General features: G+C 33.1%; 4 protein-coding genes and 1 pseudogene across 9 annotated transcripts; all 5 read left to right on the forward strand.

Moving 5' to 3' along the window:
• Positions 1-240: 240 nt before the first annotated feature.
• Positions 241-1,650, forward strand: LOC107910849 (serpin-ZX-like; annotated as a pseudogene).
• A 3,022-nt stretch (positions 1,651-4,672) lies between these two features.
• LOC107911698 (acyl-coenzyme A thioesterase 13) lies at positions 4,673-6,764 on the forward strand. The gene is made up of 3 exons (XM_016839584.2): positions 4,673-5,107; positions 5,235-5,378; positions 6,444-6,764. Exons 1-3 carry the CDS (start codon positions 4,919-4,921, stop codon positions 6,585-6,587), a joined length of 477 nt encoding a protein of 158 aa, XP_016695073.1. The 5' UTR covers positions 4,673-4,918; the 3' UTR covers positions 6,588-6,764.
• Positions 6,765-8,168: 1,404 nt separating this feature from the next.
• Positions 8,169-16,085, forward strand: LOC107910850 (cytochrome P450 78A5-like). Its single transcript, XM_016838778.1, has 4 exons — positions 8,169-8,173; positions 9,446-9,784; positions 13,421-13,685; positions 16,026-16,085. The coding sequence occupies exons 1-4, from the start codon at positions 8,169-8,171 to the stop codon at positions 16,083-16,085; spliced, it is 669 nt and encodes a 222-aa protein (XP_016694267.1).
• Positions 14,423-18,508, forward strand: LOC107911699 (protein DYAD). 6 transcript variants are annotated; one of them, XM_041105683.1, is made up of 9 exons: positions 14,423-14,539; positions 14,815-14,867; positions 16,026-16,381; positions 16,464-16,829; positions 16,914-16,971; positions 17,051-17,134; positions 17,325-17,674; positions 17,756-17,870; positions 18,052-18,508. In XM_041105683.1, the coding sequence occupies exons 3-9, from the start codon at positions 16,092-16,094 to the stop codon at positions 18,148-18,150; spliced, it is 1,362 nt and encodes a 453-aa protein (XP_040961617.1). In that variant the 5' UTR covers positions 14,423-14,539; positions 14,815-14,867; positions 16,026-16,091; the 3' UTR covers positions 18,151-18,508. The 6 variants fall into 6 exon arrangements, with proteins under 6 accessions (XP_040961617.1, XP_040961618.1, XP_040961619.1 ...); XM_041105684.1 differs by having other exon boundaries at positions 14,437-14,539; positions 14,819-14,867; XM_041105686.1 differs by having other exon boundaries at positions 14,446-14,479.
• Positions 18,509-20,852: 2,344 nt separating this feature from the next.
• Positions 20,853-23,009, forward strand: LOC107911700 (proteasome subunit alpha type-4). The gene is made up of 2 exons (XM_016839588.2): positions 20,853-21,005; positions 22,032-23,009. The coding sequence occupies exon 2, from the start codon at positions 22,066-22,068 to the stop codon at positions 22,816-22,818; it is 753 nt and encodes a 250-aa protein (XP_016695077.1). The 5' UTR covers positions 20,853-21,005; positions 22,032-22,065; the 3' UTR covers positions 22,819-23,009.
• The last annotated feature ends 523 nt before the right edge of the window (positions 23,010-23,532 follow it).

The raw sequence follows: 23,532 nt of genomic DNA on the forward strand, positions 1-23,532 counted from the left end.
CGATTGTAATTATTCTTAGTTTTCAGGTTCGTATAACTTCCAACTGGCTATCTCACAAAAACAAATAATTTCCTCGTAATGTCTAAGTAATACCTCTGGTATTTAACTATGCATAAACATTATGAACAAGTCAACAGCCAGCTAACCCAAAATATTGCTTTCAAACTAAGTAACCACCCTTCAATTCTTTCTATATAAACAAGACAAATTTCATGACCTTAAGCAGACTGCAATAGAGGTTCCAATAGAGGCAGAAACCAGTAGTTTCAACACCTATTTCTGTCTGCTGTTGGCTAATAACATTCTTCAAGAAAAGGGTGTTGAAAATGGATCAAACACAGTGATCTCACCATTTTCATTCCATCTTTTGTTGAGCTTGATTGCAGTTGGATCGAACGGACGTTCTTTAGAGCAGCTATTCCACTGTTTAGGATCCAAAAGCCTCGAAGATATCAATTCACTAGCTTCCCAAATGATTGATCTGGCATCACCATTCAAGGAAAGCAATGGGGTTTCCATTGGTGAACCAGACTTGTCCTTTGTTAATGCGGCTTGGGTTGCTCAACACTTAAAGCTGAAACCTTCTTTCCAAGAGATTGTAGAAGGTGTCTACCATGTATATTCACATTAATTATCGTTTATTAATTTAATACTATGACAGTGAAGGCTGAAAAGGTTGTAGCTGAAGTAAATGCGTGGGCTGAGACTGCAACAAGAGGGCTCATCAGGAGCCTTCTCACAGCTGAGGCCTTGAAGGTTGTAAATGAAGATACAGCTTTGATACTTGCAAATGCACTTTACTTCAAAGAAACATGGGCTCAACTATTTGATACATCAAAAACTAAACAAAGGGTCTTTCACCTCTTAGATGGTGAAAAAGTTCATGTTCCTTTCATGACTAGCAATAGATTTGAGCGTTATCTTTACAACAAGTTTGAGGATTTTAAAATCCTCAAACTCCCTTACAAAACTAGTCAACCCACTAGAAAATTCGCCATGCATTTCTTTCTACCAGATGCAAAAGATGGCTTGAAGAACAATTGCTACAAATGTTCAAGTCCAACCCTGAATACTTCAACAAGCGATTCGATCTCGTCAACGAGAAAATTTCCGACTTCTGGGTTCCGAGATTCAAGTTCGAGTTCGAGTTTGAAGCATTGGAGGCGATGATCAAAATGGGACTAGACCACCTTTTAATTGAAGGAAAGCAGAGATTACTGAAATGGTAGATTCGGTTACTGGACGTCTATTTGTGAGGAAGATGTTTCACAAATGTTTCATTGAAGTGAACGAGGAAGGAACCGAAGCTGCTGCTAGCACTGCAGTTATGATCGAACAGCAGCAGCAGTCGGTGAATCCAAATCCAAGCTTTGTAGCGGATCATCCTTTCATGTTCATGATCAAGGAAGAGATATCTGGAGTTGTGTTCTTTGTTGGAGCAGTGCTCAATCCCTCGTTGGACTCCTAATATCAAACAAATGGGTTAAGAATGTAATAAAATTAAGAAACAATTTGGGAGCAGGGGATTTCTATTCATCAACTACTGCTTATATTCCAATTTCCATTAATTACATGTCGCAAAAGCATCTCGTTAGTTGAGAGGGACTAAAACGTTAACTTTTAGGATGTCGCAAAAGCTTTTTAGTTCAGTTCTTGCCCAAAAATGATATGATATTAGTTAACTTTTAGGATCTTTTAGCTACCAATAAAATTTTGTCACATCATTAAATTTTAAAGATCTTATTTTATGCACCATTCCCATTATATTATTTATGATTCCTTTCTAATTATTTAATAACATTTCAATAATTTTTTTCCATGTTGTTACACATAATTTTGGCAATTTTTTTACCCTAAAACCTAAATCTAGAACCTTGAACCTTAAATCTAAGGCTTAGAATCCCAACCCTTAAACTCAAACACGTAATCCCAAACCCTTAAATCCTAATCTTCGAACTCATAACTTGTAATCTCGAATCCTGAAACATAAATCTCAAACTCTAAAATTTAAGGGTTTGGGGTTTAAGGTTGAAAGTTTAAGGTTCAGGGTTTGAGTTCAATGTTCGAAGTAAAATAATTACCAAAATTACGTGTCGATGACATGAAAAAAATTACACAAAAATTACTATTTTTTTAAAAAAAATTGATTGCACAAAAATAAAAAATATTAACTTATGAAAAGAATATTAAAATTTGTAAAAGAATAAAAGATGTTGGTTTATAATTTAAAAAATAATTATTTTAAGTAATTTAATTAAAGTTAAATTAAATTAAAAAAATATTATATATAGATGAATGTATAATAATATTTTATTTTTTAATTTAATGACATTATTTTATTGATGCGTATTTCTAAAAAAAGGTGTTTAATATTTGATAAAAATACCTTTCCCAGTTCTTCCCAATTTCAAATACGAGAAAATTAATCTCTCTAAAAAAAATTAAAAGCAATTAAAGACAATACATAATAGCAATAAGATTTTCTATCCAAAAATCCCTCGTGACAAGAAGAAAAAACCCTTATTTCCTTTTATCGAATTCTTATTGGATGATGTAATTTAAAATCAAAACTTTATTTCCAACCTATTTAAAACAAAACAAAACAAAATACACATGGTACTATAAATTTTATATTAGGTTTTCAAGCAATTTTATATATTTTAGTGCTATAAATTTGGTATTTCATAAAATAAATAATAGTAAACTCATATTATTTATTTTTTATATGATATATATTTATAAAATAATTATCCACTCTAAAAAAAAGCTGATCACCTTTTTTCAAAAACGATCTGTCTTTTAAAAAACTACATATTGTCCTAAAAATATTTTTATATGCTAACTAGACATGTCCATAAATTGGATACCTAGCTCGATAGGTTTGATCTTACTAGGATCTAGCTTAGACAAATATTTTTACACTTCAAGCTAGTTTTAGCTCGAATTCAATCTAAATAATAACAAATATTTTTAAATTTAATTATAAAAATGTCAATTAAAAATCTAGTTTTAATATTTTATAAAAATTTAAATAGTAAAATAGATTTTTTAAGTAGATCGGCTAAAAAACGAGCCTGTATTTAAATTTTTTTAAAATCAAACTTCAGCTTAACTTGATTTATTCACGGACAACTTTAATATCAATCAAGGTTTCACCTCAAAATCTAATTTAATTTACTTCAATTTTTAAAAAAACCACATTAAAAGATACACATTAATTTAAAGTAAATATTTGGTATACATTATAAAAGCACCCTTAAATAGGGGTATTCACAGTTTGGTTAAAATTGAATTCATCTTTGAACAGATCTAATTCGGTTAATCAATAGATGGTCGAATTTAGTTCGATCAAAGGTTGATTAATGATTTTTTAAAATTTCAGTTATCGGTTAATTCAGTTCGAAATTGGATAATTAACCAAATTAAACGATTAATCGAATATTTTATTTATTGTTTTCAACCCCATTTAAAATATTTCGATTCGGTTAATGTATTTAAAAATTTGTTAATTTAATCAATGACTAAAAAAATTTACATTTTGAATAATTTAATTAATAATAATTTGGTTAGATTATCACCATTTCAACATCTCTACCTTAAAATACTTACAAATAATTTCCCATGAATTAATTATAGAAGATTAATTTACCTTGAAATAGGGGTGAGCAAAATTTGATTTAACTAGAAAAAATTATTATTTTTTAATTTAAATTATTTAAATCAAGATAATCAAATTAATTTCAAGTTTGAATCAAGTTAAATTTTTAAATTTAAATAACTTGAATAATTCAAATATATTAAACTACCCCACCCCCTCCCAACTCTTCTCTTCAATTTTTTTACTTTCCCTTTCTCTTCTATTTTTTTTTTACTTTCCCCCTCCTTTTACCCAAAAATCAAATCCTCACAAATATTTTATTCCCATTACCTCCAAAATTTTTTACCTTCCCCCTCCTTTTATTCCCAAAAATCAAAATTTACCCCTTTTACCCAAAAATCAAAATCTTATTATTCTTTTTTAATAAGTTGCTTCAATTTTTTTTTGTGTATAATCATTTTTAAAAACTTAAAATAAATTACATAAAAATAAAAAGACACCAAAATTATTTTAAAATTTAATTCGATTAAATATATTGCATCTTGGGTGTGCAAAATTCGGGTAAAACTGAAAAAATTCGGCTAACTGACCGAATTCGCTCGAGGGTCAGTTAATTATTTTTAATTTTTCGGTTAACAGTTAATTCGGTTCAAAACTAAAAAAATTAACAAATAAAATTATAATATATAAATAGGCTCACTATTCACCTAAACACAATCCAAACCCAAGTATCTAACCCAACCAATCATAAAAATTACAAATAATTTAATAAATAAAAATAAATAAAACATATAAAAAAACATATAATTTTCGGTTAATTCGGGTAATTCGGTTAATTTTTAACCAAAAATAAAAAACATATCATTTTTGGTTAATTCCGTTGACCGACCGAATTAACCGCAAAATTTCGGTTCGGTTAACAGTTAAAAATTTTAAAAGGTCGATTAATTCAGTTAATATTATTTCGGGTTAATTAACCAACCGATTAACCAACTGAACACTCCTAATTACATCTCACTCGATTCAATTAAAAAAAATGTAAATCAAATTAAAATAATAAAATAAAATTCTCATTTAACTCAAAATTTTTTTTGATTGGATTGCATTCCACCCTCAACCTAACTTCTTGTACACAGGTTCGCCGACTACTTTGACCGTATGGAAGAAGTTTGCCATGGCCTTGGGTTTTGGTAAAGCTAATATAAATAGATAAATTTATTTATTCATTTCCCAATTCCCACATAAACGTGAGCGGATAGTGGTGTGCGTACAGTTTTTTATTTCTGCAATTGCGAGAAGAAACGAGGCGGTCAAAATCCAATGGATTTGGAAACGGTGAAGAAATACTTGGAGAAAGGAGTTGGGGCTGACGGCGATGACAAGAACGCCTCAATCATCAATGGCATGCCTTCTAGATTCTTCGAAAACTTCATCATGCAAGGTCTCCATGTTGACCAAATCGAAAAGGGTCGAGTTCTTTGCTCCATGAAAGTCCCTCCTCGTTTGCTGGTATATCTTCTCTCAATTTCACAATTCATCACAAATTTTGATTTTGGTTAATTCTAATTCGGTACTTTAATTGATTATTGGTGCCTTTTTTTTTATGCTTGAATTGTGCAAAAAAAAAAAAAAAAAGAACGCTGGTAATTTCTTGCACGGTGGAGCTACTGCATCACTGGTGGATTTGGTTGGATCAGCGGTTATTTACTCCTACGGAGGTAGTACCAGTGGAGTTTCTGTCGAAATCAGTATCACTTACTTGGATGCTGCTTATGTTGGCGTGAGTGATTTTCTCCTACTTTTTATCCTATTTATCCAATTCCTTTCCAGCTTTGCTGGACTTGAACTTATAATCCGAATGGGTTTTCTGTTGATTTTGCTTTTACTTGGAAGAAAAAGAGGAAACTGATTCATCAATCATTTTTTGGGATCTCTTCAACCCTTCTCTGGGTTTTCATGGTAGGAATCTTAGAATAAATCAATTGGGTGGATATTAGTTTGGAGATCTTAGAGCTTGTTAATACCTGAAAACCATTGTAGTTCACGGAAGGATGTTTAGTTAACTACAATCTTCCTCTCAGATCAACGCCTGTTGTCAAGTGGTAAGGATTTCGGCATCCTTAAGGTCTCAGTTTTGAGTCTTTTGAACATAGAAAATACCTCTTTGGGTTCAACCTGTTGCTTCCGGATTCCTGGGTCTTACCTTCAATGCCTGATTTGGAATGCTGAAAAATATCAAGAATCAGAGGCTCTGATAGTGGTAAACATGCTCTGAATTTTAATTGAAAGTGGTTAACTCAAATGAAACATGATCTGAACTTTATTTCAAAGTTCATTTGAATAAGAAATCCTTTGATTTGGAATTTCGCATTAATTAATTAGATTGCTTGATTTATTTGCCAACATTTCAACACAATATTTCTTTTCAATTGTATGAGATACATTATGTTGGAAATACAATAAATTCCATAATCCGAAGGCCTTGGTCTTTGAATGATCTAAATGGTCAATCCAACATTGCTTTGTTCAAGATGTTTGAAGAGGTTTAGGATAGTGCACTTAGGCTCTTATAAAGCAAGCGCTGGTGATCGCAAAGCCAAATTTGGATCCATAGGCTAAAACCTATTTTTTTAAGGGATGTGGTCCCAATTTGTTGGACGGAACAAAGGGTTTTAGGTTGAATAAAAGTATTGCTTCTATTTATGATTCTATGCCGGAATTCATGTAGAAAGTCGTGTAAAGGGTTTTTTTGATATCTTTTACTTTAGGAAAATAGAACTCTCCAGCTATAGAAAGAAATGAGGCTCTTGTGATGTTCTTAATGTGCATATTGTCGTTCATGCAGGAGGAAATCGAGATAGAGGCTAAGGCATTGCGTGTTGGGAAGACTGTTGCCGTTGTCACGGTTGAGTTTCGGAAGAAAAAAACTGGGAAAATCATTGCGCAGGGGCGTCATACTAAGTACCTCACCGTCCAGAGTAAAATGTAAATGATATTTCTATCTGAACTGTCTTCATACGCAATTCCTCTCCAGTGACTTGTATAAGTATTTGGTTGTGTAAAACTGTGTGTTAGCATTATATCTAGAACTTGATCCAGCTCCAAAGGACTTTGACATCTTCCCTGGTTGATAGTATATTTATAGTTTCAGTTTTGCTGTTGTGCACTCATGGTCTTTTACCTTTCATCTACACTGTTGAGTGTCAACAATGAATGTTTACCTTCAGATAGATTTGGATATACGAATGTATTATCCGCTTTACTTTTTAAATTCTCTTTATAGTCTAACTTCGGGTATTTAGCAGATAGGAATAACCGGTGGATAATGCTATTCAGTTCATATTCAATTAACTTAATGTGGATTTGAATTTTAAAACAAGTTTGCAGACTTAAATTTTAATTTTATGAATATTACAGGTATTCAATTTGCTGTCATTTCTTATTAAATATTGTTCACATGCAACATAATGTCAATAAAGATTTTGTGGCATCAGCACCAAATATTCATAATTGAGATTTTCCTTAAATTGCAGTTCAACATATTTGATTTTAAAAAAGGCTACCCTAAATTATATCTCTTTTTCTAATTTGGTATCTATACTATTTTTTTGGTCTAAAATATATCTCACTCCATTTATTTATATTTCAGTTTTGACTTTGAGACCCTATAATCTATTCTTTTAAATCGTGTATTTTCTCAAATCTGAACTTCTTTCCCACTGTTTTCCAAAACGTAAAAATTGGGTCACCAAAGTACTGTGTAACATTGAAATTGTTCACTTAAATTTTATTAAGCATCTAAAAGTGGTAAAAGCTATCATAAAAGTCTTTTTACTAAAAGTAATATTGTATTTTATCCTATTTACTCAAAAAATGAGTAAATTAGTCCTTATAAGTTAGATCAAAGAATAAATTAGTCTTTTCTATTAAAAAATTCATCCATTTTTATTGTTAAAAATTAGCGTTATTGACAGAATAATTAAACACATACAATGACCAATTTTTAATAGAATGATCAATTTGCTCTTTTGATTTGATGTACATAGATAAATTTAACTATTTTTTAAATTGAGAGAATAAAATGCAATCTTACTCTTAGAGAACCTTTATAATACTTTTATTTTAAACATTATCCATTTAAAACTTAAAAAAATTGTCCAACTTACCTTTAGTAACACACGTTTCTCACCTCTTCCTTCACAAAAACATCATATCGCTTTTTCGTTTTTCTTTCTCTACATATTTTTTGCCCATCTCTGGTTCTGCGATGGGTCTTTTTCAGAGAAGAGATAAAATAGTTGGCAGGGACTCCAAAGGAATCCAAGAGAGAGAAGAATGAAGGTTGAATTGCAACGTACCGAACTCCGATAATAATAATGAAACTGAAACCACAGTCTAGAATAAAAATTGACCAATCGACGCTGACTTGGACCAGAATCCAAGTCTCCAATAAAATTCAAAACGTGTAAGTAGGGGGATTAATACATTCATATATGAAGACAAAAATTTGTGATAAGCCCAACGACTTTCTTCTTTCTCCCTCAGTGGTCCAATATTATTTTAATTTATAATGAGGTAATGTAATATTACGATATTTTTAATTTTTATATCGTGCAAAGTAAATATTTTTAAAATTATTTTTATGTGAATACTTATGAACTGTTATTATAATTGTTGCATGTTGTTTTATTTTATTTTTATTTATTTTTTCAAATCAATATTATAATTTATTTTCTTATATAGTTTCAAATTCATATATTATTTAAAAACTAAAAGAAATTATAAGTATCAATGATAGGTAAGAATAATTACAAATACATTATTTAAAAACTAATTAAAAATTAAACGCATAAAATTACATACAACACATGCACATTAACATCTAGTTTATTAAAAATATGTAAAGTTAATTTAAAATTTTCATCGACCGGTTAATTTAAAATTTTCATTGACCCAGTTGGTATCAAGTTGATTTGTAACATTAACTTCATCATTCACATAAATAATAGTATAGATATTTGAGGATTTAATTGATTGCAATGAAAAATAAGCAAAATGTCTATATTTTTTTTATCAATTTGAATTTTTAAAAAAATTTAAATTATTGATTGTTTAAAATTTAAATTTAAATTTGACCATTAATCTTTCAAAAAAAGTTTAATTGATCATTTTTAATGAAAATATTAACTAAAACATTAAAATTTTAAATGTAACATCCTGCATGCAAATCCACATGAACATTATTCTAATTTTCTTTATATGAACTTTTTTACCGTCACACGAGTTACATACTAATATTATTAAAAGATTAGATAAATTACATAAATAGTCACTCAACGATTAAAAATTTTCATTTTAAACACCCAAAAAACACCTCATTTTGATAATCACAAACAGAAATCTTAACATTTACTTTTCTCTTGAATTTTTATTTTCCACGTAATTGAAGTAAAATTTATTTCATTGTTATTCATTTTAAATTGTTTATCATTTTAGTCCCAACTTTTAATTTAATTTGAATGAAGTATAACCCAAACATTTACGTCTGTGAGTCTCGGGTGTAAGAGAAATGCAGCAGTTAAAGAGAAGGAATTTGGAACGGAAGACGAGGGAAATCAAGAAGGAAATGGAAGATACAACAATAAATCCCTTCTCTTCAACTCATTGTCTCTTACACTGCCCAAGCAACTCTTTATTTCCCCTACTATAAAGCTCTCAAAAAATTGCTTCTGCACTTATCAAAATAAGTTTTTGTTAATATCCATCTTAGAGGAAGTGCCAAAAATGTCACTTCACCATTGTTGAGTTTTGAAGCCTTTGTGTGGGCTGCTCTATTGGTTGGAATAGTTGCGTTGTGGCTTTCACCAGGGGGTCCTCATGGGCTCGTTATAGGTCCAAGGCAAGTGTTGCGATCCCTGGTCCACTCGGTTCCCCACTTCTTGGATTGCTCACTGTATTCACCGGTGCCACCCCTAACCGAGCCCTGGCTAAACTTGCTAAAACTATTAAAGCAGTGAAGTTAATGGCTTTTTCCGTGGGGTTCGCTCGGTTTATCGTGTCCAATGACCTTGAGACCGCGAGGGATATCCTCGACAACAACAACTCAGCTTTTGCTTATAGGCCGGTGAAGGAGCCAGCCTATGAGCTGTTGTTTCATAGGGCAATGGGGTTCGCTGTTGAATATTGGCAATATCCCACATTAGGAAAAGATAGAAATGGAGGGGGTTTGGTTTGTTATATATAGAACCCCTCCCCCTTTGGTTGTATCATCCCAAAATCTTCTCCTTTGTAATATTTCTAGAGGAAATATTAATTTGGTAGTGTCCGAGGACGTAAGCTAAATTGGCCGAACCTCGTTAAAACTCTGGTATTTTATTTCTTATTTGTTTGCTTTTATTTAATAGCTTTATGTTGGTTATATTTATTTAGTTATTATTGCTATAAATATCTAAGTGAGTTCTGTCTAGTTGTTGAGTTTTAAGCGGGACCATTGTGACCCCTCCAATTTAACTGGGAATTTTCTTAGTATAATTGTTGGCATAATAATTATCTAAATATTTCTGATAATATTGTTATTAATATTATCGTCGCTTCCGCAACAATTGGTATCCGAGCCAAGGTTTTGTAGTATGCTCTGTGTTTGCAGCTTAGTCTGATCTTACACATCAGAAACATTTCCTAAAGCTTGTGGGTATTCTGCATTTGGTGGCTATTAAGTAGAAGCTATGGCAAAAATGACAGAAGAAAAACCATCCATATCAACAACTTCCACTTCGTACATTTTGCCGAGGATTGGAACTGCAAATACGAGATTTGTAGTGGAAATTTTTGATGGAACAGGTCATTTCGGCATGTGGCAAAGTGAGCTTCTAGATGCCCTCTTTCAACAGGGTCTAGATATTGCCATTGAGGAAGAAAAACCAGAAGGGGTTGATGATAAAGAATGGAAGACCATCAACCGATTGGCATGTGGTACAATTCGATCATGTCTTTCCAGAGAGCAGAAGTATACATTCAGTAAAGAGACTTCTGCAAGTAAATTGTGGAAAGCATTGGAGGAGAAATTTCTGAAGAAGAACAGTCAAAATAAGTTACATATGAAGAAAAGACTGTTTCGTTTCAGTTATGTTCCTGGTACCACGATGAACGAGCACATTACCAATTTTAATCAGCTGGTGGCTGATTTGTTGAATTTGGATGTGACTTTTGAAGACGAAGACTTGGCGTTAATGTTGTTGGGATCGCTTCCTGAGGAGTTTGAGTACCTTGAAACTACTCTACTTCATGGAAAATCGGAAGTAACTTTCAATGAAGTAACTGCTGCATTGTATAGCTATGAACTACGCCGAAAGGATAAGTTGAAAGGTTCAGGTGAAGCAGCAGTGGAAGCATTGGTAACAAGAGGTCGTCAGCAAAGTCAGTCTAAGGAGAAGAGAAGAAAGTCCAAAGGTCGAGCTGTTGCCAAAGATGAATGTTCTTTTTGCAAAGAAAAAGGACATTGGAAGAAAGATTGTCCAAAATTGAAGAAAAAAGGGAAGACTCCGCAAGATGCAAATGTTGCAGAATGCAATAGTGAAGCAGAGTCAGACTTTTCTCTTAGTATGACATCTTCAACATTATATGCAGATGAGTGGATCATGGATTCTGGTTGTTCCTATCATATGTGTCCCATTCGGGAATGGTTCTTTGAATTTCAAAAACTAGATGAAGGGGTTGTTTACATGGGTAATGATAACACGTGTAAAATAGCCGGGATAGGTTCAATTAAACTGAGGAGTCATGATGGATCTACTAGAATTTTGCGGGATGTACGATATGTCCCAAAGTTGAAGAAGAATCTCATCTCTTTGGGGTCGTTAGAATCTAAAGGCCTAGTTGTGACAATACGAGATGGAGTTCTTAAAGCAACTTCAGGAGCATTGGTGATGTTGAAAGGCATAAGAAAGAACAATCTGTATTACTACCAAGGTAGTACAGTGGTCGGGACAACAGCAGCAGCAATTACGAGTACCAAGAAGGACGCTGAGGCAACACAGCTGTGGCATATGCGTTTGGGCCATGCTGGTGAAAAATCCTTGCAAACTCTAGCCAAGCAAGGATTATTGAAAGGTACAAAGACTTGCAAACTTGAATTTTGCGAGCATTGTGTTCTGGGAAAACAACGAAGGGTGAAATTTGGCACTGGGATTCACAATACTAAAGGTATTCTGGATTATGTGCATTCTGATGTATGGGGACCGTCCAAGACTCCATCACTTGGAGGAAGACGTTATTTTGTCACCTTTATTGATGATTTTTCCAGACGAGTTTGGGTGTTTCCTATGAAGAACAAAGATGAGGTGCTTGAAGTTTTCCTTAAGTGGAAAACTAAAGTTGAAAATCAGACAGGAAGGAAGATTAAGGTTCTCCGATCAGACAACGGTGGAGAATATAAAAGCGATCCTTTCCTGAAGATATGCCAAGATTGTGGCATAGTAAGGCACTTCACCGTAGGTGGAACACCGCAACAGAATGGGGTGGCAGAGCGTATGAATCGAACGCTTGTGGAGAAAGTTCGATGTATGTTATCTAATGCTGGATTAGATAGAAAGTTTTGGACTGAGGCTGTGACGTACGCTCAACATCTCATCAATCATTTGCCATCATCTGCTATAAATGGCAAGACTCCTTTGGAGAAATGGTATGGAAAACCTGCTACTGATTATGACACCTTGCGCATTTTTGGTTCTATTGCATATTATCATGTGAAAGAATCAAAGTTAGATCCAAGAGCAAAGAAGGCTCTATTCATGGGCTTCAATGCTGGTGTTAAGGGATATCGTTTGTGGTGTCTAGAGGCAAAGAAGACGATAATCAGTAGGGATGTTACCTTTCATGAATCTGCCATGTTGAATAAGGTAAATCCAGAAGGAGTGAGTAGTACTTCGCAGCAGGTGGAGTGTACTCCGCAGCAGGTGGAGTTTGAGCAGAGTGTGGTAATTCCAGCAGAAGGTACCACTAGTGATTCTTCATTGGCAGATGCAGAGTCAGATGAGGAAGAGGTTTCTACCCAAGAACCTCAACAGCAATCAGAGCCAATTGCAGTCAGAAGGCAGAGACGAGAAATTCAGAAACCAGCTCGTTTCACTGACATGGTAGCTTATGCACTTCCAGTTGTTGATAATATTCCATCTACTTACACCGAAGCCATTCAGAGTTTAGAGAATAATAGATGGTTAGGTGCAATGGAAGAGGAAATGCAATCTCTAGAGAAAAACAAGACGTGGAAGCTGGCACAACTACCAAAAGGGAAGAAGGCGATTGGTTGCAAATTTGAAGACACTATTGAAGTTTGTGTTATGAGAAGATGTTCGAAGATGTGGAATATCGCCAAGGTGGAGATTTGTTGAATATTGGCAATATCCCACATTAGGAAAAGATAGAAATGGAGGGGGTTTGGTTTGTTATATATAGAACCCCTCCCCTTTGGTTGTATCATCCCAAAATCTTCTCCTTTGTAATATTTCTAGAGGAAATATTAATTTGGTAGTGTCCGAGGACGTAAGCTAAATTGGCCGAACCTCGTTAAAACTCTGGTATTTTATTTCTTATTTGTTTGCTTTTATTTAATAGCTTTATGTTGGTTATATTTATTTAGTTATTATTGCTATAAATATCTAAGTGAGTTCTGTCTAGTTGTTGGGTTTTAAGCGGGACCATTGTGACCCCTCCAATTTAACTGGGAATTTTCTTAGTATAATTGTTGGCATAATAATTATCTAAATATTTCTGATAATATTGTTATTAATATTATCGTCGCTTCCGCAACATTCGCTCCATAAGGTTAGTATTGGAGGAACTTGAGGCGTATCTCAGCCACCCATTTGTTCAGTCGAAGAGAATCACTGGATTTGAAGGGTTCAGGCGTGAGACTGGTGTCAAAATGGTCGAAGAGCTGAAGTGTTTAATGGAAGCCAAAGGTGAAGTTCTTACGGGAAGGGTGCTTCATTTTGGGTCTTTGAACAATGTGATGGCCACTGTGTTTGGTAAAAAGTATGACTTTGAGAAGCCTGGAGAAGGGTTCGAGCTAGAGGGGCTTGTTAGTGAGGTACGCGAGCAAAATCAAAATTTAAAAGAAAAATCCATGTAATATTTTCGATACTGATTTTATCGGAAGTAATCAAGGGTGTTTAAATTATAATTTTTTTGGGTCTAAAATAAAATATTTTGTAGTTGAGTAATCATTTGTATACTTTATCTTAAAAATTAATATTTTAGTATTAAAAAATAATTTAATTTTTTTTAAAAATTAATAGCTAAATTTAGTTTAAAAATGATAATTAAAATGACAAATGAAGTAAACTTTGACTAAAATAAGAAATCAGATTTTTGAATTAATGTTTTAAAAAAATATTTTATATGAACTTGAAAACAACTTTTACATGTAGACTTCAAATTTTTTTATTCAAATTAATTTCTGAACTTTTTTTTAAATTAATTTTTAAATTTGACAATTTTTCTTATTAAAGCTTAAACTTAACAATTTTTCTTATAGTTTTAAAAAATATCTAAAATTAACTTGTGATAAGAAAAAGTTAAAAAAAAAGGTAAAATGATTTAAGCCTATATTTAAATCAGATAAGGGAGAAAACACATTTCAAATACTAAACATCATATTGTTGTGAGGGATAAGTAGTGAAAAGATTAGACTTAGAAAAATAAAATTGACTTGAAGGGAAGTTAAAAATAAATGCAGAGCATATATATTTATATAAAAAAAAGTCCGGTCCCACTGCACCGCACAACTCTATGTTAATTTTTTTTTTATTTTTTCCTATTTAAATGAATTAGTGAAAAATCTGTGTAACTAATCAGATATTGCTACGTCTCGCGGAATCTGAAGTAAGTTCCCAGTGATTACAAAGTTGGAAGGCAAAGATATATATATATAAAATGAAAAAGGTAATTACTAAAATAAATAGAAAAGGGTTTTTAGGAATTTTGGCGGTTAGGGTTTTAGTGGGATTGATATATTCGGTAATAGAATTTTTCGGCCAAAATGTTAAAACCTGAGCCTGTTCAACTTTGCTTTCAGTTTTACTTTTCCCTTTCTTTTTGGCATTTTTGAAAGCTTTCTGTCTCTGATCCCAAAATCACAAGGGTATTTTCTCTTTCTTCTTTAATTTTTAAGGCTCTTTTTATTTTTTTTTATTTAACATTCTTCTCCGTAAATGAAGTTAGGGTTTTAGAATGGATTGAATGTCGGTGCTACAACTCATAATTTCTCAAGGTAAGTCCCTTCTTTGGCCGCCGCCGTAATTTCTCGTTTCTTATGCTTCCTCTGCTATTTTTTTTTCTTTTATTCCCCTCAAAGCTAAATGCTTTATCTGCTTGGTTGCTATGACAAAAGAGGGGAAAAAATGAAGGAAAATAAGTGTCAGGATCGTATGTTTGATGTCTGAGGTTTTTTTTTAAAATAATTTTTATTGTTTGATCCATTTCCCCATGAGCCATTCTAAGGTAACTGTGTTAAAGGATTCGTACAATGTATTATTTTTAGCATCGACTTTCTGGTGCCCAAAACGTGATATTAGTTGCCAAATAGTTCTCTTCGATCATTTTGGTTTTGGTTTTCGTACAATGTATTATTTTTTTGATATACTTAGCCACGCCCTTGATTTTGGTTTTCTTTTACACTGGAAGTTGAGTATTTGCAGTGAAGAAGCTGACTTTTGATTCTAGAACCTGTTGATTAATTGAAAAGCACCATAGGTGAGTCAATTAACTTACAGTCGACAATGGGCTCAGGTTGGATGTGAGGGACAAAGCTTTGTTGGCTTAGCAGATATTTGAATTTAATTACTGAAAGAAAATAAAATACGAGGCTGAGATTGTGGATAACTAGAGTTGGGGTATCTATACTGAACCTGTTAGTGGTGGTGGGAGTATCAAATTTTTAGTTTGAAACATGGGATTAGCATGGATTAGTAAAGATACAGTACTTCTAAATTTTATGAACTGTGGTGGTTTATTTTCTAATATGAATACTTTTTTAGACAACCTGATTTTAAGCTTCCTCTTAGAATTGGATGAGTAGAAAGTTGAAAGTGACACTTTGTGTTACTTGTATTTATCTTGGATGGGAATCTACTGGTTATTTGATATTAAATTGTGGATTCTCATGATTTTGGGTGAAATATATGAGCTCATTTTGCAATGTGATTAAAACTGAAAATGTTACCGACTTCTCTTGATAAGATGTGAGTAATTGATTAGGAAATAAAAACTGGTAAAGGCTGTAAAATTTTCCCCAGTTCATTTTTCAAATAGGATGTTGATTTTTGGACTCAATGTTGGTCTTATTCTGTGGCTTTTCGTGTTAAGAGAAGGTGTTGGCTGCATTGAACAAATTTCTTAGTGTTGTTTGTAATTGTACATGGTGTTTCAGAACTGTGCTGAAGTAGCTGAAAGATCTAAGAAAGGGTTTTTTTGGTTTAAACTGGACTGATCCGGGATGGCAGAGCGGGGTGTCTGCCGACAAGTTAAATTCCTGAACTCTCAAGGAGATAGCACTGCCAAACCGTTGCCTGGCAAAATTGAGGAAGAATATGATGAAGATGATAAAAAGCATGTGAAAACTATGTTGATTTCATGCCCAGAAGTACGGAAGAGAAAATGCCTTTCCTCCAACCAACTGAGAAAAGAAAAAGCTGCAAGATGTGGGAAACAAAGCTTAAGTAATGGTCCTAACAAGGGCAAGCAAAACAAACATAAAAATACTGTAGAGAGATGGTCTGCTGAAAGGTGAAAACTTTGGTTACTCACTGGTTAATTTTCTCTTCTGTTTATGCTAAAATTTTTCTTATATATGGTACAAATATTGAAGGTATAATCTAGCTGAAGAAAGCATGTTAGAGATCATGAAGGCTGAAGGGGCTGTGTTTGAGAATCCAATATCTCGGCCTGCTTTGAGAATGGCAGCCCGTAAACTTATTGGTGATACTGGGCTATTGGACCATCTGCTGAAGCACATTGATGGAAAGGTGGCACCTGGAGGTACTGATAGGTTTCGGCGTTGTTACAATACCAGTGGAGTGATGGAGTATTGGCTGGAGAATGCTGACCTGGCCAACAAGCGAAAGGAGGCTGGGATCTCCCCATTTTGGCAGAAACCTGTTGCGGCTCCAAATCATGTTTCAGCTGGTGCTATAGAATTCAATCTGCTTAATGAAGAAATGGTAAAACTGAAGAGGTGAGAACAATAAAGTAATTGTTATTTAAAGATGGAGCTATTGATGTTTTAGCATCTCAAGTAACCTCTATTCTTTGTAAATAGAGAGATGCAGGAGCTGGTATCCAAGCAGCAAGAGCAAGATCAAGCAAATTCAATTGAGGTGAATGTCATTGTAGTTTGAAATGAAATTAATTCCAACAGTATGATAAGTTGCTGATCTCGAATTCTTTGTTGTACAGGAGATGCAGAAAGAAATGTTGAAATGGAAAGCAAAGACAGATGAGCGCCTAATGGAGTTTACAAGTTCATTGAATGGTATGCAGGTAAGGTAACAATATCCTTTTTCCAATAAATAAATTTCTGACAATCCTACATATGCTAAATATAAGGTAGAAAGTAATATTTTGAAGTTATTTAAAAACTTGTCTTCATTACAAGATAGTAATTTTGTGCACGCCTATATCTGAAACTACCTAGTGCCAAGAGCTCTTAGTTTTCCCTTTTTACAAGCAGAATATGTGCAAAGAACTGATTACATGGAAAACTAGAGTTGAGCAGCAGATGCTAGAAATTTCAAATTCATTGAGCACTCTGCAGGCATCAAAGCAATGCACTATCTTTAGTCCATCAGCTTCTGAAAGATGGGAAGATTGGTTAGAGAGCACCAACCTGGACAATTTTCAAGGCGGTAACTTGTCACCCTGGATAGACAATCCAGAGCTGATTAATTTTGGGCAGGATGCAGTTCAAGAGACGGATCTGGCCCCACTTGCATGGCCAAGACCTGGTCATAGCCCCTTTGAAGGCCCTTTTTATGCTCAAGATCTGGACATGATTAATGAAGAAATGGCTAAAATAATGAGGTAACAAAAGCTATTTGACCAATTTTGGTATAAGATTAATGTGTTTAACGTTGGAGCTACTCTCTTTTGTTTTGTAAACAGCAACGTGGAGGAGCTAGCACCAAGGAGGCAAGGGGAAGATCAAGCTAATGTGACACCTGATTCTTCTGTAACTGCCAATTCAAAGTCAGATCTTGATAATTTGCTTCTGGTTCAGGTGATGTCAAACAAAGTTTTTCTTTTAGAGAAAAATAAGACACACATAAAACAGTGCATATTGGATGCATAGGTACCCTTAGAGATGCATGTAAATGTTTAGTCTTGCATGTGGATTTGCTTGTCAGTGAGTATACTCTGCTATGCGATGAATGGCCAATTTGGAATCTCCTCTTTGACAGGAAATGTTGAAGGACCTGGTGAAGTGGAAAGCTAAAATTAAGCAACAGCTGACAGATATTTCAAGTGCGGTTAGCGTTCTGCAGAAATCAAGGCAGTAAATTCTCATCAACTATGCATGGATAGAACTGAGTGGAGAAATTCATTTGAATCCCGCAACGCTCCTTCCCCACCAACCCTCCATCTCCCATATTTTCGGATAGCTTAAATTAACATTTATATTAAGTAGGATTTAGATTTTGTATAGGACTCACAGACTGAAGCTGAGCCCCCTGCACTTTCTGATACACTACATCTGTGGCACTCTATCAGACCTTTAACCTACAAAAACGTGACACTTAATATTTGTGAGTTGCAGGTTGTCAATATGATGCTCTTTAGAGTAGAAACATCTTTTCCGAGTATAGATTTCTGTAGAATGGCATATATTTAAAATATATATAGATATGGATTATTGTTGCTCCGGTGGTTTGTATCAACCATAACTAAATGTGCCTTTACTATGAACCCCAAATTTGCTCTTTGGGGAACCCACATGAGACGGCTATGGCTATTTCAAGGACCAATATTGAGGTGATTTTTTTATAAAGATCAAATGGTGAATAAATTTTTTTATAGAGAGTCAATTTTACCCATAATCTCTCATCACCTTTGTGCCTTACTAGATGTTGCAATAGTAACAATGTTTATTGAGCTAAAACTCTATTTGCAAATGGTGGATCTATGCCTCAAAATTTTTTGTTTTTGAAGTTATGATTAACACATCTCTAACATGAAATATTCGTGGAGCCAAAATGGAACGCAGGAGAGAGTACAAATCTATATAGACTTGGGTTTAAAGCGAATGGGTGCAAATTCCAGGAAAGAAGGTCAAGTCGGGTCATCCTCGAAAAATTCTTAATCTTATGAAGGTAATTAAGACGTTGGTAGTGGGGATCCGATCGTGCTTGAGCGTAGGGTTAGTGGGTGTTTATAGAGAGCAAGACCAAATAGCATGAAATGCAATTATAATTATAATCTTATATTAGGAGTTAAATTGTATCTTAGTTTTTCTATTTAATAAATGAACAAATTAATTTTTATATGTTAATTTAAAGAACATATTGGTCCTTTCTATTAAAATTTTTATCCATTTGTACTATTAAAAACTAATGCGGCTAATAAAATAGGCGGATAGTGATACGTGGCATGTCAGGTCTGCGTCATGTTGACATACAAAGACCTATTTTTAATAGTAAAAATGGATGAAATTTTAATAAAAGGACTAATTTATTTTTTGATTTAATTTTTTTACTCATTTTTTAATGGAAAAAACAAAATCCGATTCTTAATATAAGACTTCCATGGTACTTTCATCGCTGATTCCCCACTTTAAACTCGCTTAAGTTGGAAATTGTTTAATTTAATTTATTTACTAGGTTTTTTACCATGCAATGCACATATTATTTGTGTGTATTAATTAAAATGTAAAATGTTTATTTGTTTAAAATTTGATACATGATTTATTACTATTCAAAATAATATGATTAAGAAATTAAAAATGCTTAAATTTTAAAACCATGATAGTTTGTATTATGATGGATATAAATTATAGGGAAAATTTTAATATTGCAAAAAATTGAGAAAATTATTTTTTAAAAAATTGTTAAGAAAATGCTTTATCATCCACGAAAAATAAATTGTTAAGAAAAATTGTTATAAAAATTTAAATATGGTTTCTTATAAAACTTAGATTAACTTTTAAAAACATTTTAAAGTTAATATCTTTACAATTTGGTATTTAAACCTAAATTATTCCCAAATAACGTGAATACCCAACCAATAGATTGAGTTCATTTTAAAGTTATTATAATGCATTAAAATTCTTACAATCTTAACATTATTTCAAAAATTAATTTCCATTTTTGTAAATATTATATTTAGTTTGAAATTACTTAATTTAATAATTATTATTTATAAAAAAAATAAATATTATTTAGATTCAATAATTTTGTTAAAAATCAAATTTTGAAATAAAAAAAAAATATTCCTTATAAACATGCTTTAAATGTTTGCAGTTTATAACATAGGAATTAATTAACGTTTTGGTATGACTGAATTTAATATATTATTGTCGAAATATAATAAGAACATATTATCAGTATGAACCTTGTGTGTTGGCTTGATAATTAGGGTGTTCACTGTCTCAGGTGCGACCTAAGTTTGAGTTGCACTAATCGCGTTGTTGTTAAGATTTTGTCCGCGTTATAATTCACAAAAAAAAGCATATTATCAGTATAAAACATGTCAAAATTAATTCTTAATGTAAATAAAAAAATAATTAACATTAAAAACTTGGCAATATTTAATAACATGGGTTATTCGATAATTAATTCTTGACCATAATTAAATTTAAGAACATATTTGTTGGGTTTCCATGTTAGTTATTGTGAAAATTAATTCAATCTGACTAATTTTAATTCAAGTTAAAAATTAACTCTTGCTAAAATTTATTCAAGTTAGGAATTAATATGTATTTTAATTCACATTAAAAATTATTTTTTCCAAAATTAATTAGTTAAATCGGTAATAATACGGAAAATTATCAAGAAATTAATAATAGTTGTAATGTGTAATTTTCATTTTATGTTTTAGGATATGAACAATGCATGCCAAACGTCAAATTTTTACGTTGCCACGTCAACAACTTACCATAATTGGTTGAATATGTTACCATAATTGTAGACGATTCTTTGACCGAACTCTGCAACGGGCCTAATCAATTTTAATGATGGACCAGAGAGAATGATCATGGCTGAAATGATATGGACATACCCAATTAAGACCCGAAACATGGCCCAGCCCACCTCTACCGCGGCGTAAAGTCAGTGGCTTGCCCTTCTCCCAAGTTTTCCCCCAAAATAAAACTCTTGCTCTCTTGCTCTTGCTCTTGCTCCAACGTCCGAAAGCGCTTGAGGTTTGTCTTTCTTCTTTCTTTTAAATTTATTTGTTTGCTTCGTCAATATTCTTGTTTCGGTCTGTGATGATGCTCGAATCTCTTTTGAAATTTAAGCAACCGTCCACTGAAAGAAGGTTTCACACTGTCGCTTCCGACTTGAAAATGGCCGTTGATTTATCTATATTTCTGCTCCATTACATGATCGGGAACTTAAGGGTTCCTGCGTTAGGGTTTTTCTATCGTTTAATTTTGGGATAATTGATGAGTATGTTTAAGGGATGAGAGAAAAGAATTTGAAAGAAACAAGGAAGATCAATATCTATTTAAGATATTTAATTCTACGCTGTCCGACTAAGAATGTTTTGTGGTCTTTTTTCTTCTTAGTTTCCCATGATCTCTGATTTTAATTTTTCTGGAAAGAAAGTAATGTTCTTTTTTTATTCCATTGTTCATAGATTTAGGGTTGGTCACTTTTAATTTCCGTACCGCTGGAAAGATTTACAGTTTTAATTGAGAATTAGAAGTCTGGGCTTGTAAGTGATATTTCTTTACACCTTCATACTTTAGACCATAGGTAGAAATAATGTGCTTGATGAAGATGAGTTAAATTTAAGGTCTATTGAGAACTGCTTTGATTTGGAATGGATAGGTGCTACTCGGAACTGGTGGTCTGGTTAAATGCCTCAGATTCAAATTAACAAAAATAGAGGAAAATATATATAATAAATATAATATTGCTCTTAGTACATGTTTGTGCACATTGATTTTGGAAAATCATCGGGTTTTCTTTGATTTTTTTTGGCATGTCGGATGCATTATCTACACATTACACGTTCCTTGATTTCTTGATGCATGAAATTGAGATGTGGATGTTGCATTAGTGGTGTTTTGCTGCTTAAAGTAGAAATCTGTTAACTCTCTGTGAAGAAAGAAATTACTGTGATAAAATTGTATTTGATTGGATAGAAGGCAAAACTATTCACTTTTTACTTGAAAAAATCATGGTTTAACTGTGTCTTTTTATCCTTCCTTTTTTGTTTTTAGTTAATTTTAAGTGTAGGTCAGCCTTAACAAAAAAATGTCTCGGAGATATGATAGCCGCACAACAATCTTTTCCCCTGAAGGCCGTCTCTACCAAGTAGAGTATGCAATGGAAGCCATTGGGAATGCTGGCTCTGCGATTGGAATACTATCGAAGGATGGTGTTGTCTTGGTTGGTGAAAAGAAAGTTACTTCCAAGCTTCTTCAAACCTCCACATCTACGGAAAAGATGTACAAGATTGATGATCATGTTGCTTGTGCCGTGGCGGGAATAATGTCTGATGCAAATATCCTAATCAACACTGCTAGGGTGCAAGCTCAACGATACACATATGCTTACCAAGAGCCAATGCCCGTTGAACAGTTGGTTCAATCTCTCTGTGATACAAAGCAGGGTTATACCCAGTTTGGTGGTCTCCGCCCATTCGGTGTTTCATTTCTTTTTGCAGGATGGGACAAGAACTATGGATTCCAACTTTACATGAGTGATCCTAGTGGTAACTACAGTGGATGGAAAGCTGCAGCTATTGGTGCAAATAATCAAGCAGCTCAGTCAATGTTGAAACAAGATTACAAGGACGATATCACGAGGGAAGAAGCCGTACAACTCGCGCTGAAGGTGCTGAGTAAAACCATGGACAGCACCAGCCTTACTTCGGAGAAACTTGAACTGGCTGAGGTTTTCCTTACACCTTCTGGGAATGTGAAGTACCAGGTTTGCTCACCTGATTCTCTGAGTAAGTTGTTGGTGAAGTTTGGAGTGACCCAACCTGCCACTGAGGCTTCTTGAGTTAGCTTTCTTTATTTTCCATTCATCGCTTTCCCGAAACTAGTTTATCGTCTTGTTTTTAGCTATTGTTATATTCTCTGGAAAATGGAATTGAGAACTCTGTCGGATCGATATGTTGCTTGCCTTGAACTAGACTTGGACTATATTTTATGATCTTTTGTTGTGCTGAGGAAAATGGTGTTTTCATTTTATATGGATAACTGTTCTTTGGGTACAAGTTTGATTGGTATGTGACATGTTTTGAAGAATATACATCCAGTATCATGGTCCTAGAAAATAATCGTGTACTATTGTCGGATTGGGTATGTAATGCTATATGTAATTTTGAACACTTGTGTTTTAGATGACAGGTGACTTTTTTATTATATATACGCATATATATCTAGATATATCAGCTAACTATTAAGATGAGTAGAAGAACGTCGTAACTTTTAACTACCTTACTGTGCATAGTTCCTCTCCAAAATACTCTATGATTCGATGGTAAGGTCTATGGTTCAACGGTTATGTTTAACTTTCACCTCGATATTTGAAATAATGTGCGTCACATTTTGAATCTATAATTTGATTTTATAATGGGTAAATACTCCTAAATTGGTTGCCCAGTTTTAAAAAATTGTAAAATGAAAAATCAGTTCAGAAGTTGATATACAGTATTTTTTTTTGTATAATGCATATTTAATTTTTTTTAAAAAGTATTTTGAAATAATTTTA

Source organism: Gossypium hirsutum, chromosome D11, assembly GCF_007990345.1.
Source record: "Gossypium hirsutum isolate 1008001.06 chromosome D11, Gossypium_hirsutum_v2.1, whole genome shotgun sequence".
NCBI lineage: Eukaryota > Viridiplantae > Streptophyta > Magnoliopsida > Malvales > Malvaceae > Gossypium > Gossypium hirsutum.

Bases quoted from the DNA above. Each gene is read 5' to 3' on its own strand.
- LOC107911699 (XM_041105683.1), top strand. From the start codon at position 16,092: ATGGCAGAGCGGGGTGTCTGCCGACAAGTTAAATTCCTGAACTCTCAA. The intron at 16,382-16,463 runs GTGAAAACTTTG...CAAATATTGAAG, and splicing joins GAGAGATGGTCTGCTGAAAG to GTATAATCTAGCTGAAGAAA. The intron at 17,871-18,051 runs GTGATGTCAAAC...CCTCTTTGACAG, and splicing joins ATAATTTGCTTCTGGTTCAG to GAAATGTTGAAGGACCTGGT.
- LOC107910850 (XM_016838778.1), top strand. The intron at 9,785-13,420 runs GCAATATCCCAC...TCGCTCCATAAG, and splicing joins GGGTTCGCTGTTGAATATTG to GTTAGTATTGGAGGAACTTG. The intron at 13,686-16,025 runs GTACGCGAGCAA...ATGGTGTTTCAG, and splicing joins TAGAGGGGCTTGTTAGTGAG to AACTGTGCTGAAGTAGCTGA.
- LOC107911698 (XM_016839584.2), top strand. From the start codon at position 4,919: ATGGATTTGGAAACGGTGAAGAAATACTTGGAGAAAGGAGTTGGGGCT. The intron at 5,108-5,234 runs GTATATCTTCTC...AAAAAAAAAAAG, and splicing joins AAGTCCCTCCTCGTTTGCTG to AACGCTGGTAATTTCTTGCA. The intron at 5,379-6,443 runs GTGAGTGATTTT...TCGTTCATGCAG, and splicing joins TGGATGCTGCTTATGTTGGC to GAGGAAATCGAGATAGAGGC.
- LOC107911700 (XM_016839588.2), top strand. From the start codon at position 22,066: ATGTCTCGGAGATATGATAGCCGCACAACAATCTTTTCCCCTGAAGGC.